Source organism: Oncorhynchus masou, unplaced genomic scaffold, assembly GCF_036934945.1.
Source record: "Oncorhynchus masou masou isolate Uvic2021 unplaced genomic scaffold, UVic_Omas_1.1 unplaced_scaffold_461, whole genome shotgun sequence".
Classification (NCBI taxonomy): Eukaryota; Metazoa; Chordata; class Actinopteri; order Salmoniformes; family Salmonidae; genus Oncorhynchus; species Oncorhynchus masou.
The window spans coordinates 125,365-142,864 of record NW_027011005.1 but is presented as its reverse complement, the minus strand read 5'-3'; the positions used below and the strand labels follow the sequence as shown (position 1 = coordinate 142,864).

Genomic DNA, 17,500 nt, shown 5'->3' with positions numbered 1-17,500 from the left:
TACGGGCTACACAAGTCTTGTAATGTAGGCCTACGTGACTGTAACTTGAAAGTAAATAACGGGTTTTTTTTTTTCTTTGAAGGCTACAATGTATCGTTCTTTCCTGACATGTTTCACTTGGTAAATCCTGTGCAAAAACCAAAACATCAACCAATTTTTAATTTTCTGTTAGAAATCAGAACGAGGGCAGGTTCGAGACGAGAACACAAACATCTTAAAAGTAAAAGAAGTGAGGAGAAAACTCAACATAATAAAGTTGTTTATTAACCTGTTACACTGCTAGGTTGGCGCGTTAGTCAGTAAAAGTTATATACATCTTCATCACCTACCTGTCAGGAATAGTACAGGAATCCACCATCTCAGCAACAAACACATCTTCCACACCAAAGCATTTGCGTTTCGAGAAGTCCTGTGTACATGTTCTCCTCGCCTTTTCCGCCTCATTCCTCAAACCGCTATTCGGAGCGCCTCGCTCTACCCGAGTATGACGGGATTGTACCGTTAGAGAAATGGGTGGTGCATGCGCGGTTTGGTCCTTTTAAGGAGGGGGGGGGGGGCGTTCATTTAAAAGTGACTCAAGCGTCTTTACATTTCGTGGCCAATGGGACTGTGTCTATATTGGTCATTCTTGAATTGTGGTGATACATTTTGATCAGTGACTTTAGCATCATGTAAAAGCACTTTAAAATGAGAAAAACATAACAAGTGATACATTTTTCGTTTATTACAGTTATTTAATAAGAAAACATATGTAAGTCATTTATACTACGAACATATTTCGTATGCATTGTAGAAACTACTGGGGGATAACAGGTTGGCTTGTCCTACTGGTTATGTGTAGCGGTGTAGTGACATGTTTTGGGCGATTTAGAGATATCTATCTATCATTTTAAATGCTAGACATTGAAACAAAATGATGTAATATATTGCCTACATCAATAAAAACAAATGATATTATTACTAGTATAATGTGTGTCCCTCAATTTTATGTCATTGGTGTTAGCGCCTTGAAAATCACTGATTACAAAGATATACAAGGACCTTGAGCTCCGGTGGAAAACTGTTATCAGGGGAGGAGTCTGTTATCGGGGAAGGGGTCTATATTATCGGGGGAGGGGGTCTATATTATCTGGGGAGGAGTCTGTTACCGGGGGAGGGGTCTATATTATCAGGGGAGGAGTCTGTTATCGGGGGAGGGGTCTATATTAATGAACAGATGAGCAAAACACGTCCTTTTATTATGTCATAGATTTGAGGATTCCATTGATCACGTGTTGTGTCTGAATCCAGTGTTACTTGGTGTTGGTCCATTTGAATGACGCTAAGTAACATTGTGAGCTTAATCATATCACTAATATCACTAATCATTTCACTAATCATATCACTTCAGTAAATCATTTTTTAAAGGATTGATGACTATAGATTTCAGCATTTGTGGCCTCCAGTTCAAAATCATAATTTACCTAAAATGTCTCATTGTTGTTTACGTCATTGGTGTTGATGCTCCTACAGGTGGAACAATGTCATCATACTGGTAAAAACTACGAAAAGACATTAAGCTCCATTAGTTGATTTAGAATAGATGTACCCAAATACATTTAAATAAAAACACATCTAGAAAAATACAGCTACATTTTTCCAAAATGCCCAAATGACACCTAAATTCAAGAACAACACCTAGTATCTTAGTGTGGTGGATATAAACTGGTGTTTTATTAGAAATCAATTGAATATTATATTTTCATTTAGCAATGCCTCTTAGACGATGGGGGAAAGACAGCGAAAGGAGAATAAAGGGAGCCCACTGGACACAAACTGGTTGAATCAACGTTGTTTAAATGTAATCCAGTCACCAGAGTACTTCTTCATAGGCTAGGGACTGGACACAAACTGGTTGAATTAACGTTGTTTAAATGTAATCCAGTCACCAGAGTACTTCTTCATAGGCTAGGGACTGGACACAAACTGGTTGAATTAACATTGTTTAAATGTAATCCAGTCACCAGAGAAGTTCTTCATAGGCTAGGGACTGGACACAAACTGGTTGAATCAACGTTGTTTAAATGTAATCCAGTCACCAGAGTAGTTCTACATAGGCTAGGGACTGGACACAAACTGGTTGAATCAACGTTGTTTAAATGTAATCCAGTCACCAGAGAAGTTCTTCATAGGCTAGGGACTGGACACAAACTGGTTGAATCAACGTTGTTTAAATGTAATCCAGTCACCAGAGAAGTTCTTCATAGGCTAGGGACTGGACACAAACTGGTTGAATCAACGTTGTTTAAATGTAATCCAGTCACCAGAGAAGTTCTTCATAGGCTAGGGACTGGACACAAACTGGTTGAATCAACGTTGTTTAAATGTAATCCAGTCACCAGAGAAGTTCTTCATAGGCTAGGGACTGGACACAAACTGGTTGAATCAACGTTGTTTAAATGTAATCCAGTCACCAGAGAAGTTCTTCATAGGCTAGGGACTGGACACAAACTGGTTGAATCAACGTTGTTTAAATGTAATCCAGTCACCAGAGAAGTTCTTCATAGGCTAGGGACTGGACACAAACTGGTTGAATCAACGTTGTTTAAATGTAATCCAGTCACCAGAGAAGTTCTTCATAGGCTAGGGACTGGACACAAACTGGTTGAATCAACGTTGTTTAAATGTAATCCAGTCACCAGAGAAGTTCTTCATAGGCTAGGGACTGGACACAAACTGGTTGAATCAACGTTGTTTAAATGTAATCCAGTCACCAGAGAAGTTCTTCATAGGCTAGGGACTGGACACAAACTGGTTGAATCAACGTTGTTTAAATGTAATCCAGTCACCAGAGAAGTTCTTCATAGGCTAGGGACTGGACACAAACTGGTTGAATCAACGTTGTTTAAATGTAATCCAGTCACCAGAGAAGTTCTTCATAGGCTAGGGACTGGACACAAACTGGTTGAATCAATGTTGTTTAAATGTAATCCAGTCACCAGAGAAGTTCTTCATAGGCTAGGGACTGGACACAAACTGGTTGAATCAACGTTGTTTAAATGTAATCCAGTCACCAGAGAAGTTCTTCATAGGCTAGGGACTGGACACAAACTGGTTGAATCAACGTTGTTTAAATGTAATCCAGTCACCAGAGAAGTTCTTCATAGGCTAGGGACTGGACACAAACTGGTTGAATCAACGTTGTTTAAATGTAATCCAGTCACCAGAGAAGTTCTTCATAGGCTAGGGACTGGACAAGCCCTTAGCCTGATTGTAGGCTCAGTAGGCTGAATACCACAACTTGTTCAAGATAGCATGCAAAGAACACAGGAGATCTTTTGGAGAGATCTTCACAATTGCTGTAATAATCTGTGCAGAATCGCAAACAGCGTTGATCAGTTGCATTATGTGCTTTTGATGTAATCTCAACTGTAATCCAGGTCTTTTGGTTGTGTTATTAGATGAAGCACAGTGATCAAATTAAATTGTCTAAAAATACATAGAACATTGTATTCCCATTTTAACTTTGTTGTGCTTTTAAAATGGTTGAAAGCACAGTGATAACTATACCAAAAACCAGATATTGTTTTTTTTCCCATTGAAATGTTGTTGTGCTTTTAGACGGTTGAATGCATAGTGATAAACACATTGGGAATTCAACAAGGAGTCATTCGTTCCACCACTTTTATAAACGAATCAACGGTACCACAGCTGGCTAATCGAAACTAGGCAATAGTGAACAGTCCCACAACAAAGACAAATTAGTCAAGGGGCATTGCTGCCCCCTGTCGTTCCTTTACGTTCTGTACATTCATTTTTCCAGAGAGAGGAGAAACATCATTTTGTCTGCACTGAAACCACACACACATCATTTTTCCAGAGAGAGGAGAAACATAATTTTGTCTGCACTGAAACCACACACACATTGTGGCCTTTTTAATAGATACATTTGGCTTTAATATAAATTCACTGTAAACCCAATGAAAACATTTGTACACCGATTAGAAACATGATACATTTTATTTACAGTTTATAAATTGTACCATCACATCTAACCAAAACTTCAAACATTTGATGTTTTAACTAGTTAAATTGTCCCTGTACATTTCAAAAGCATTAAAAAACAAAAGTTAAGACATTTTTGTCAAAGATTAAAGGCCTGATTATCTTCCCTTCCTTAGATAAAAACTCCTCACTCAGACAGACCCATTAAATAGGTCTGAACCCAATGGAGCCACTTCTAGTTCAGTGAGTCTGTTATCTGGCCTCAGGCTATAACGAGGAAGTGAAACAACTAGGCACATGCCACAGAGTGAAACTTGCTTCTCTCTGTTCAGTGAGTCTGTTATCTGGCCTTAGGCTATAACGAGGAAGTGAAACAACTAGGCACATGCCACAGAGTGAAACTTGCTTCTCTCTGTTCAGTGAGTCTGTTATCTGGCCTTAGGCTATAACGAGGAAGTGAAACAACTAGGCACATGCCACAGAGTGAAACTTGCTTCTCTCTGTTCAGTGAGTCTGTTGTCTGGCCTTAGGCTATAACAAGGAAGTGAAATGACTAGGCACATGCCACAGAGTGAAACTTGCTTCTCTCTGTTCAGTGAGTCTGTTATCTGGCCTTAGGCTATAGCGAGGAAGTGAAACAACTAGGCACATGCCACAGAGTGAAACTTGCTTCTCTCTGTTCAGTGAGTCTGTTATCTGGCCTCAGGCTATAACAAGGAAGTGAAACAACTAGGCACATGCCACAGAGTGAAACTTGCTTCTCTCTGTTCTTAAAATGGGTCTCTAGGTTCTCTTTCAAAAAGGCCTGATTGTCTCACTCACTCCAACAACAAGTCATGGTTTGAATATGTTAATGAAGCCTCACCTGAGACACCTGACACTCCACTGCATTAACAAGCATCATGACGCTAAATAAATGGACGAAACACAGTACGTCTAAGTCATGAAAACACCTATTAAAAAGGTTAACAACTTTATTTATTAGAGGTTATTATCAATCTACAGTTGATAAAAACAAACAAACCGTCACCAAAAAGCTTGTGGTTCTCAAACAGCCAAGACCTGAGACTGACGTGAAAAGCTCTTCTGTCACACCAACAGTAAACAATAATGGCAGCAGGAAAAATGCATTATCCAATAAGCTGCACTGAGAATTCATACACAGTCTTATTCAGGCAATGGCAGCTTGTAACAGAAAGCACATTTAAATTCAGATTCAAGAATAAAAAAATATTTAAAAAAATCCTCATTGTAAATACAAGATGGCACTTTTCAAATCTTTGAATCAGCATTCCAATTCGCTTCCTGACTACTGAACTGAATTGAGGCCCCGCCCTTCCTTCAATCATAGGCTGTACTGCACATTGAAGGCCTTTACATAGATGACAGTGATACTGCACATTGAAGGCCTTGACATAGATGACAGTGATACTCCACATTGAAGGCCTTTACATAGATGACAGTGATACTCCACATTGAAGGCCTTTACATAGATGACAGTGATACTCCACATTGAAGGCCTTTACATAGATGACAGTGATACTCCACATTGAAGGCCTTTACATAGATGACAGTGATACTCCACATTGAAGGCCTTTACATAGATGACAGTGATACTGCACATTGAAGGCCTTTACATAGATGACAGTGATACAGCACATTGAAGGCCTTTACATAGACGACAGTGATACTGCACATTGAAGGCCTTTACATAGACGACAGTGATACTGCACATTGAAGGCCTTTACATAGATGACAGTGATACTGCACATTGAAGGCCTTTACATAGATGACAGTGATACTCCACATTGAAGGCCTTTACATAGATGACAGTGATACTCCACATTGAAGGCCTTTACATAGATGACAGTGATACTCCACATTGAAGGCCTTTACATAGATGACAGTGATACTCCACATTGAAGGCCTTTACATAGATGACAGTGATACTCCACATTGAAGGCCTTTACATAGATGACAGTGATACTCCACATTGAAGGCCTTTACATAGATAACAGTGATACTCCACATTGAAGGCCTTTACATAGATGACAGTGATACTCCACATTGAAGGCCTTTACATAGATGACAGTGATACTCCACATTGAAGGCCTTTACATAGCCTTTACATAGATGACAGTGATACTCCACATTGAAGGCCTTTACATAGATGACAGTGATACTCCACATTGAAGGCCTTTACATAGATGACAGTGATACTGCACATTGAAGGCCTTTACATAGATGACAGTGATACTCCACATTGAAGGCCTTTACATAGATGACAGTGATACTCCACATTGAAGGCCTTTACATAGATGACAGTGATACTCCACATTGAAGGCCTTTACATAGATGACAGTGATACTCCACATTGAAGGCCTTTACATAGATGACAGTGATACTCCACATTGAAGGCCTTTACATAGATGACAGTGATACTCCACATTGAAGGCCTATACATAGATGACAGTGATACTCCACATTGAAGGCCATAGATGACAGTGACAACGCCGCTCCACCTCTCGTCGGCATGGTCTCTAGCAGGGTTCCCCAACTGACAGACCCTTTTATTTGCCCCCCCCCCAACTTTTCTCAACCCAGAAATGATTATATATATATATATATATATATATATATATATATAATTTTTGTTGTTGTTGTAGAATTGCTATTGTTAAACATAAAAGACTGTACAAACACCAGGAAATCAGCTCCAAGTGATTTTCATTTTGTTCAAGTATTCCCACACATAAGAGCGATATATATGTGAGGGTATACAAATGTATATATATATGTAAGGGTATACAAATGTATATATATGTGAGGGTATACAAATGTATATATATGTGAGGGTATACAAATGTATATATATGTGAGGGTATACAAATGTAAGCAAGGTCCTAAATTATTATACATTTGTCAAATATTACATCCGTTTGGGTTTCTTGCAGTCAATTTGCCATCTACAAATGATTTAGAATTATGTTTCGGTCCTCAACCTCTTCTGAAGGAAAAACACCATCCGACAGCTGAATCTATGATGATCCCTGATCTACAGCCTCTTACTTTGTTGTGTTACTGTCGTCCTGTTGTTGATGTGACCGAGTTCAGCCTGGTAGCTAGGCCCTTTGTGAAGCCTGACCTACAGCAGCTACTATGTTTATAATATTCATTATATTTTCAACCATTCCAAACACAAGTTGCGGTAAACATTAAGTGGTTCTAATCTATTCTATTTTTAGAAGGCTTAGCAGGTTTATTGGCCGGTACACTGGGAGGTCTGTCACGATCATCGTAGGGCTCATCATAACGATCACTGTATCGTCCGCCGTCACTGCGTTCATCGTAAACACGATCACGGTCGTACCGGTCACGGCGGTCAGAGTAGCGGTCGTCCTGGTCCCTGCGGTCATCGTGGCGCTCGCGGCGGTCATCGTGGCGCTCGCGGCGGTCATCGTAGTCGCTGCGGCGGTCATCGTAGTCGCTGCGGCGGTCATCGTAGTCTGTCTCACTGCGTTCCTTGTACTGGTCGCGACGGTCCACGATCTTGGGTGGGTGGTCTTCATCGTCGCCTTCCTTGCTGCGCGTCTGGCGAACCTCGCCGTTCACCACGGGTTTGTCGTCGTGGAACTCCTCCCCCTCTGGAACCCTGAGGACATATCAGTGGACAGGAGACTCAGCACACTGTCTGTTCTCACCATCTCAGCTCTCATGGTGTGTGTGTGTGTGTGGCAGACCATACATACCCCATAACGTACTCCTCTGCTTTCTCCTTCTTCTTTCTGCAGCAGCAGCAGTAGATGAGGACGATGAGCAGCACCAGAACACCAACTACAACGCCGCCAATGATACCCGCTGTTGAACCCAGGGTCATAGACGCTACAGGAGAGAGAGGTGGTGAAGAGGAGAGGTGAGATGAGGAGGAGAGAGGGTGAAGAGGTGAGGTGAGATGAGGAGGAGAGAGGGTGAAGAGAGGAAAAGAGGTGAGATGAGGAAGATGGATGAGAAGTGGAAGAGGAGAGGAAAAGAGGTGAGGAGAGGAGAGGTGAGGAGAGGTGAGAAGAGGAGAGGAGAGTTGGTGAGGTGAGAAGAGATGAGGTGAGGAGAGTTGGTGAGAAGAGGAGAGGTGAGCATGAGAGGAGAAGCGAAGTGGAGAGGAGAAGCGAAGTGGCGAAGTGGAGAGGAGAGGCGAAGTGGAGAGGAGAGGCGAAGTGGAGAGGAGAGGTGGAGAGGAGAGGCGAAGTGGAGAGGAGAGGCGAAATGGAGAGGAGAGGCAAAGTGGAGAGGAGAGGCAAAGTGGAGAGGAGAGGCAAAGTGGAGAGGAGAGGCAAAGTGGAGAGGAGAGGCAAAGTGGAGTGGAGAGGAGAGGCGAAGTGGAGAGGAGAGGCAAAGTGGAGAGGAGAGGCAAAGTGGAGAGGAGAGGCAAAGTGGAGAGGAGAGGCAAAGTGGAGAGGAGAGGCAAAGTGGAGAGGAGAGGCAAAGTGGAGAGGAGAGGCAAAGTGGAGAGGAGAGGCAAAGTGGAGAGGAGAGGCAAAGTGGAGTGGAGAGGAGAGGCGAAGTGGAGAGGAGAGGCGAAGCGGAGAGAAGAGGCGAAGCGGAGAGGAGGGAGAGGGGCGAGGAGGGGCAAAGAGGAGGAGGGGCGAGGAGGAGGAGGGGCGAGGAGTAGGTGGCGAGAAGTGAAGAGGAGGAGTGGAGAGGAGATGCGAGGTGAGGAGGAGAGTCGGGTCGGAGAGGAGAGGAGGAGCATGAGAGGAGAGGAGGAGCATGAGAGGAGAGGAGGAGCATGAGAGGAGAGGATGAGCATGAGAGGAGCAGCATGAGAGGAGCAGCATGAGAGGAGGAGAGAAATGTCTATTGATAAAATGTGTCTGTGTGTATCCTGTTACAGGACCATCCTCATGGGATGGTTACATTGCCTCAGATCTGAACATTTGTGTTAGCTCCCAGAGATAATGCCTAAGCTTTAGCTCAGCAGGCTAACACAGTCTCGTATTGTGCACTCACGTGGCATGACGGACAGCGTCAGGTTGCATTTGGCGCTGCGGATCTTATTAGTGGAGGTACAGACATAGTATCCTGAGGATTCCATGGTGAGGTTGAAGAGAGACAGGACACCATCCTCTGGAAGAGACAGAGACAACATGGTAGGTCAGGAGTCAAGGTCATAGTCAAGGTCAGGAGTCAAGGTCAGGAGTCAAGGTCAGGAGTCAAGGTCAGGAGTCAAGGTCATAGTCAAGGTCAGGAGTCAAGGTCAGGAGTCATGGTCATAGTCAAGATCAGGAGTCAAGGTCAGGAGTCAAGGTCAGGAGTCATGGTCATAGTCAAGATCAGGAGTCAAGGTCAGGAGTCAAGGTCAGGAGTCAAGGTCAGGAGTCAAGATCAGGAGTCATGGTCAAGATCAGGAGTCATGGTCAAGATCAGGAGTCAAGGTCAGGAGTCAAGGTCATATCAACTGAAGATTAACAGGCACACACAGACACTACATACTGTCTGTTGTCCTGGGTGCAGGTGCTCGGGGCGTGTTTCTGACGTCGTAGCCCTGCCACTTGTAGGTAGGAAGAGGAGAGCCCTCTTCAGACTGACAGGTGAGATTGATGTTCTGGAAGTACTCTGCCTTCCCATCGATCTTACAGACAGGCACAGAGGGAGCCACTGTGGACACAATATTTTTTTTGCAATGTTAAGTTAAACAGTAATCATCGACACTTTACGGATTTCTACGGTTTATTATGGAATAAAGCGGAACGAAGCTAAATTCTACGGTTTATTATGGAATATTCTACGGGAGTCATTGTTTTTTTGTTTTTTTTTACCCAGGACCACCAGACGGGTGGTGTCAGCCAGCTGACCCTTGTCATCCTTGGGGATGGCGACCCGACACTCGAATTGTCGGTTGTCCTGGAGACCGATGGAGGAGAGCTTCAGGTTGGCTACTCCTTTAGCTAGGTCCTGCTCCAGGGAAGCTCTTCCTTCATACCGGTCACTGATGTCCAGTACACCAGTAGAGTAGGAGGTAAGGACGGACACCTGGAAACAACAATGTCAACAACAACATGGAAACACCAATGTCAACAACAACATGCAAACACCAATGCTAACCTCCCCTGTTATTGGTAACGGTGAGAGTTTAGGCTGTCTTGGGGGTATGATCTTTGATCCTCTAACTTTCTCACTCATCCTTATTCACCATTCATGCAGGATTATCCGTAATCATGGAAGCATCCACGTTAATGTAGATTTGTTCAGAAACATTTTCTATTCTTATTTTAAGATAAAAGTGACTCCAAAATGACACGATACATTATTTACCATTCATTTCGATTGGGCACAAAATAATCTGAAAAACTAACTGCAAATGCATCCAACAAACCAGATGTAGTCATTCTGTCCGTACAGAATATGGGACCCAAAAACTACAATATTTATAACAATATTTAAGGGTGTTAATTTTGACCACTAACTTCTTGGGGAAAAAATGAATTACTTGTTAATAAGTCAAATCACATTCTCTGCACAACTGTAGTATAAAAATGTCCCAATCATTGCTCATCTTTATCAAGGGGATCAATAGTTTAAACCCACTGAATGTGGTCAGAGCTGATCAGAGTGATTTCTGGTTGGTTTATTACTTCTGGCTCTCCGGGTTTGTCTGCTTCAGCCAACCAGGATATGACGACCAGAGTGTTGACTGGGTTCTTGGGTTTGAAGCTGCATGGTATAGTGATGTTGTCTCCCCTGGCGAACTCATAGGACCGCTGAGGGATGGACACCTGTAAAGCAACAGTCATGGACACGACTGGGACAGAGAGAGACAGACAGGAAGAAACAGGAAGTCAGGTTTCACAGGCACTGACGTATAGAGCTGTAGGAGGCGAACACTGTTAAAATGAAGTGCTTTGTAACACTAAAACTAATGGCAAATGAGCTGCCACCAACTCGAAGGAACCTTAAAGTACCACAAGAGCGGAATAACACACACCTGGCCACCTGAGCCAAGCAGCTTTTCTCCGTAACATACACCTGGCCACCTGAGCCAAGCAGCTTTTCTCCGTAACATACACCTGGTCACCTGAGCCAAGCAGCTTTTCTCCGTAACATACACCTGGCCACCTGAGCCAAGCAGCTTTTCTCCGTAACATACACCTGGCCACCAGAGCCAAGCAGCTTTTCTCCGTTACACCTGGCCACCAGAGCCAAGCAGCTTTTCTCCGTAACATACACCTGGCCACCTGAGCCAAGCAGCTTTTCTCTGTAACATACACCTGGTCACCTGAGCCAAGCAGCTTTTCTCCGTAACATACACCTGGCCACCTGAGCCAAGCAGCTTTTCTCCGTAACATACACCTGGCCACCTGAGCCAAGCAGCTTTTCTCCGTAACATACACCTGGCCACCAGAGCCAAGCAGCTTTTCTCCGTAACATACACCTGGCCACCTGAGCCAAGCAGCTTTTCTCCGTAACATACACCTGGCCACCTGAGCCAAGCAGCTTTTCTCCGTAACATACACCTGGCCACCTGAGCCAAGCAGCTTTTCTCCGTAACATACACCTGGCCACCAGAGCCAAGCAGCTTTTCTCCGTAACATACACCTTAACATACACCTGACCTGAACCAAGCAGCTTTTCTCCGTAACATACACCTGGCCACCTGAGCCAAGCAGCTTTTCTCCGTAACATACACCTGGCCACCTGAGCCAAGCAGCTTTTCTCCGTAACATACACCTGGCCCAGCTTTTCTCCTAACATACACCTGGCCACCAGAGCCAAGCAGCTTTTCTCGTAACATACACTAAAGTTTTTGGCCACCAGAGCCAAGCAGCTTTTCTCCGTAACATACACCTGGCCACCAGAGCCAAGCAGCTTTTCTCCGTATACATACACCTGGCCACCTGAGCCAAGCAGTTTGTGGATTTTCTCCGTAACATACACCTGGCCACCTGAGCCAAGCAGCTTTTCTCCGTAACATACACCTGGCCACCTGAACCAAGCAGCTTTTCTCCGTAACATACACCTGGCCACCTGAGCCAAGCAGCTTTTCTCCGTAACATACACCTGGCCACCTAAAACAGGGAGGAACTAAAGTTTTTGCACCTCCACTGTTCATGTTTTCCGTATTAAAATAGTATATATTATAGCGAGAGAGTGAGAGATATGCAATTATACCATTTATAAAATGGTCAGTTCCTGAATGGTTTTGACCACTAAAGTGTTGCTTCACGACGACACGCTTCACTGCTCCGATTGGTGCAGCTAGAAACCACAAGCGTCTATCCTATATTATAAACTGGATGGTTCCAGCCCTGAATGCTGAAACATGTCATTTTACTTCTCTAATTACGTTGGTTCTGTAACTAGTTTATAATAGCAATAAGGCACCTCGGGGGTTTGTGGTGTTTGGCCAATATACCACGGCTAAGGGCTGTGTCCATGCACGAAAAACAACATGGAGTTGGGCATATAAGACATCTCCTCGTACCTTATTGCTACATTGAACATGCACCAGCAAAAGATAATTAAAGAAACAGGTTTATCCATTCTGTCGTTCCATGTCATTTGAGACGTGCATCATGAAGTCATTGTAGCCCATCACTTCACTTCCCCTGTGAGAACCATAAGCACGGGCCGACTTGGCTTTACTGCTGTACTGCGGCCGAAGCCTGCCAACACAAGGTTGCACCATGTTCATTACAATGTAGAAAAACTCTCTCTCTTATGTAAGATGCCAACACTTTGGAGGTTGGAGAACAATAGATGGGTTAGGGAAGTCAAATATAGTGGTTTCAATCTGGGGTTTGAAGTTTTCCCTAAATGCTTCTGACAAATCCAGCTCCAGAACCAGGCTCGCCAGCGGTTCATCTTATTGAATAAGGAGTCGTAAAATAAAACAACAACGACATAACAGTAGCTAGCTAGATAAGGTTAGCATGCTAGCTACACTGACAGCTCTCAGTTCGCCATTTATTTCACCACAACCTTCTTTACGCCAAATCACCTCAATGCTCTTCTTACCCCAAATCACCTCAATGCTCCCATTACAGTCTTTGGGATGACAATGCCAGATATCAAACTCCCAATCTTCCAATCTCAGGGCGGACATTCTAACCTAGGGTTATCACTAGGATTAGGTTAGCTACGTACACTATTATAGAAATATTATAGCAAGATTTACATGACTGGAAAAATAAAAAGCATGAGTTTTCACATGGATTCACATGGAGGCTGTTGTCCCCCAGTGGGAATGCAAAGTGTTTAGGGTTGGGCACCTCTCCTCTCCGGCCTGTGTCATCCAGCACTCTCTAACTATTAGCCCTCTCATCAGAATTACAGCTTCATCCATGTTTCTCAAATGTCAAGTTTCTAAGTGTTTAAGGTTAAGTTTAGGCATTAACTCTGAATTTAAGGTTAGGGTTAAGTTCAGGAATGAACTCCAAATTGTTAAGGCATTAACACCAAATGGTTAGGGTTAGCTACTAGGGTTAGGGTTAGCTACTAGCGTTAGCTACTAGGGTTAGCTACTAGTTTTAGCTACTAGTTTTAGCTACTAGGGTTAGGGTTAGCTACTAGGGTTAGGGTTAGCTACTAGGGTTAGGGTTAGCTACTAGGGTTAGCTACTAGGGTTAGCTACTAGGGTTAGGGTTAGCTACTAGGGTTAGGGTTAGCTACAAGGGTTAGGGTTAGCTACTAGGGTTAGCTACTAGGGTTAGGGTTAGCTACTAGGGTTAGCTACTAGGGATAGCTACTAGGGTTAGGGTTAGCTTTCTAGGGTTAGGGTTAGCTACTAGGGTTAGCTACTCGGGTTAGCTACTAGGGTTAGGTACTAGGGTTAGCTACTAGGGTTAGGGTACTAAGTTAACATATGGAATCGCTTTAATATGGTCATACCATGGATCATTTAGCTATTGGATTTAGAATTTTAGGACCCCTAAAATAACATAAAAACACATATATTTGATAAAATATTGAATTTGGCCTTTACTACTATAGCCCATAGAAACGCATTGAATAGTATTCATAAATGGCAAAAAAGACAGTCAAAAAATAAATCATAAAGGAATAAAGTTTTGAAGTGTCTCATCCTATACCTAGGAGATCTCTATATTGTAGATTTCTTTGTGTGAATATATTTGTTGGAGCAAAACTACCGGGCGGTCCGGGCGGTCTAAGGCACTGCATTGCAGTGCTAGAGGCGTCACTACAGACCCGGGTTCGATCCCGGGCTGTATCACAACCTGCTGTGATGGGGAGTCCCATAGGGCTGCTCACAATTGGTCCAGCGTTGTCCAGGTTTGGGGAGGGTTTGGTCAGGGTAGGCCATCATTGTAAATAATCATTTGTTCTTAACGGAGTTGCCTAGTTAAATGAAAGATCAAATAAATAGTCCAAAACAGAGAATACCATCGTGTTCGTGAGAGTCTCCCCCTTTCCTTAGTGGTCGTTCATTGCAAGACAACTGATATCTCCAGTTTAAATGGATGGATTTTGATGGGGATCGTTTTATTATGTTCCTTAGATTGACGCACAGGTACATCAACAGACTCAAGGTCTTTTAAATGACGTTGCTCTCCGTTTCTTCTCTCTGGACGCCAGGCAGTAAATACTAAATGTATTCCATTCTTCTACTTTCTGCTTTTTGATATACGTATGTGCATCCTATTCTACCAATTTGTACAAAACAAGATGAGCTGACATGAGGCGACGCCACACCGATACCAACCTGACCATTACATTACTACTTCTACTGAAGAGAGAGAACGATAAACAGATTGAGACAGATTCAAATGGAAAAGACAGGTAAATGTAAATTCTGTCTATTAAGATGAGACATTCCCCCCACCCCCCAAAAAAACAACACATGGGTGTGGCTCTTGTTGTATAACACAGAGACATTTATGAAATTATATAAGATCAGTAAACTCACCGACACAAAGTAAAACGCCAGCAAACGTCCCTTTCTGCAAGGCCATCATCGATCAGTAACAGTTAGGACCTCTCCGGTCACCTGCGTTGTTTTGTAGGCTAGGGACCGCGGACAAGACCTTGGCCAGGTAGAAGGCTCACTCGGCTGAGTACCAAAACTTGTGCTTAGTGCTTTCCTGGCTGCGAACAGGACTTCAAAATGAGTGACGTTGTCATCTGCCAATCAGAACGTCGATATTTTGCAGGTAGCATTCTCTGCCCGCCCTCTTATCTTGTAGGTACATGCCCTGTTATTTTGTTTCTCTCACAAGACTAACCTTTTGCAACTTTAACTCTACACTTTGTCAAGAGAAACTTGTTTGTACTTGCAGTGACTAACTCTGACCAACAGCCATAAGAAACAAATGCATTTCTGATTGCAAATAGATGATCTTCTCTTCTGTAGTTTGAATGTGCAGAATTGAGAGAGGACAGTAGAGACAGATGGTATTTTCACCAGTGGTGCCAGAATCCCTGAGAGAGAAACACCTTCACTATGATTATATATATATTTATTTACTTATTCAAGCTTAAAGGTGAGGGAGGAGTGATTGTGGGGGAAAGACTGGTCAGGTTTCAGTCAGGAACAGGAAGGGTGTATGTGTCAGAATTGGGGAAGCGTTACATCGAGTCAGACTGGTTTGAAAAGGGGTGTGTCATCTCCACAGTACAGAGTCCCTCATACAGGTAACCCCCCTCCTGCCAAACTGACACAGACACACCTACACACCCTTCTTTTCTTGTTCCCTCTCTCTCTCGCTGTTATTGTTCTTGTCCCATTATGGCAAGGTGTTCCCTTTATAGTGACCAGAGCAATAGACCCTGGTCAAAGTAATGCACTATGAAAGAAATAGAGGGCCATTTTCCATGCATCGGTTTCTAGTAGTGTGTTCTGGCCTGATCACATGGAGGGTTTCTAGTAGTGAGGTAGAAGTGTTCAGGCCTGATCACACAGAGGGTCTCTAGTAATGAGGTAGAGGTGTTCTGGCCTGATCACATGGAGGGTTTCTAGTAGTGAGGTAGAAGTGTTCAGGCCTGATCACACAGAGGGTCTCTAGTAGTGAGGTAGAAGTGTTCAGGCCTGATCACACAGAGGGTCTCTAGTAATGAGGTAGAGTTGTACTGCCCTTATCACATGGATTCAGAAGGAGCTCATCCTCTATCACCTGGATACAAGCTGTGTGTGTGTGTGTGTGTGTGTGCATGCGTGCGTGCGTGCGTGTGTGTGTGAGTGAGAGAGAGAGAGAGAGAGACAGTAAGAGAGGGAGATAGAGAGAAAGAGATGTGGATGTGGCTGAACCTTATCCTATATAGCAGCACCCTCAGTGCATCTATACGTAGGTTATAAACTAGAGCTGAATCTGTCTCCCCCTGTTTGCTGTTGTCTCTGCAGTGTGTCAATGTTTTCATCTGGAGATGGACATTCTAGATGTGACTTGATATCGACCATATGCTCTAATGACAACATGAGACTGAAAGGCTTAAATCCACCGCAGAGCAATTTCAGAGTTGATTGAGATTATAACTGCGTCCCAAATTATATCCTATTTCCTACATAGTGTACTACTTTTGACTAGAGCCCTAGTGAATAGGGTGCCATTGGGGACATGGCCTATGTGATTGTGATAGCAGACTGTTGTTTCCCTCTCCAATGGTGGTGAGTCATCAGAGATCAGGGAACAGCTGTGTGTGTGTGTATCCTCCTAAAGCCATCGTCGGTCAGAGCTGAGAGGAGGATAAGGAGCTGATATTAAGACTGATTTAAAGATTAACACAACTCATCTCACCTCCTCATACTTCTTCATATCTCCTCCTGCCTCCTCACACCTCTTCATACCTCCTGCCTCCTCACACCTCTTCATACCTCCTGCCTCCTCACACCTCTTCATACCTCCTGCCTCCTCACACCTCTTCATACCTCCTGCCTCCTCACACCTCCTGCCTCCTCACACCTCATACTTCTTCATACCTCCTGCCTCCTCACACCTCCTCCTGCCTCTTCATACCTCTTCACACTTGTTTCCTCACACCTCATACCTCTTCCTGTTTCCTCACACCTCCTCATACCTCTTCATACCTCTTCACACCTGTTTCCTCACACCTCATACCTCTTCCTGTTTCCTCACACCTCCTCATACCTCTTCCTGTTTCCTCACACCGCATCACATCTACTCCTGCCACCTCACTTCCCCCTGCTTCTTCTCACTTTCTCACATGTTTGACCATGGGGCAGCCTCCATCTTTTGGCTCCTAACTCTAGGAAACCAGAGTAATTACTCATGTTTGTCCTTCAGTCACGATTCTGGAAATTGTAGCCATTGATGTCTTGGCTTGATAATGAAGTCCTCTGCATTCAGCCAGTCAGTTCATCAGTCAGCCAGTCAGTTCATCAGTCAGCCAGTCAGTTCATCAGCCAGCCAGTCAGTTCATCAGTCAGCCAGTCAGTTCATCAGTCAGCCAGTCAGTTCATCAGTCAGCCAGTCAGTCACTCAGCCAGCCAGTCAGTTCATCAGCCAGCCAGTCAGTTAATCAGTCAGCCAGTCAGTTCATCAGTCAG

The 17,500-nt window shown here is 43.7% G+C and overlaps 1 protein-coding gene and 1 pseudogene across 1 annotated transcript; both read right to left on the bottom strand.

Annotated features, from left to right (window-relative positions):
- The window catches only part of LOC135535216 (immunoglobulin-like domain-containing receptor 2), a 91,159-nt pseudogene that overhangs the window by 49,769 nt on the left and 23,890 nt on the right, over positions 1–17,500 (bottom strand).
- On the bottom strand, positions 6,350–15,105 carry LOC135535215 (cell surface A33 antigen-like). Its single transcript, XM_064961913.1, has 7 exons — positions 14,906–15,105; positions 10,617–10,783; positions 9,801–10,014; positions 9,475–9,639; positions 8,992–9,108; positions 7,734–7,866; positions 6,350–7,636 (listed from the first exon to the last, which is right to left on the bottom strand). The coding sequence occupies exons 1-7, from the start codon at positions 14,952–14,954 to the stop codon at positions 7,210–7,212; spliced, it is 1,272 nt and encodes a 423-aa protein (XP_064817985.1). The 5' UTR covers positions 14,955–15,105; the 3' UTR covers positions 6,350–7,209.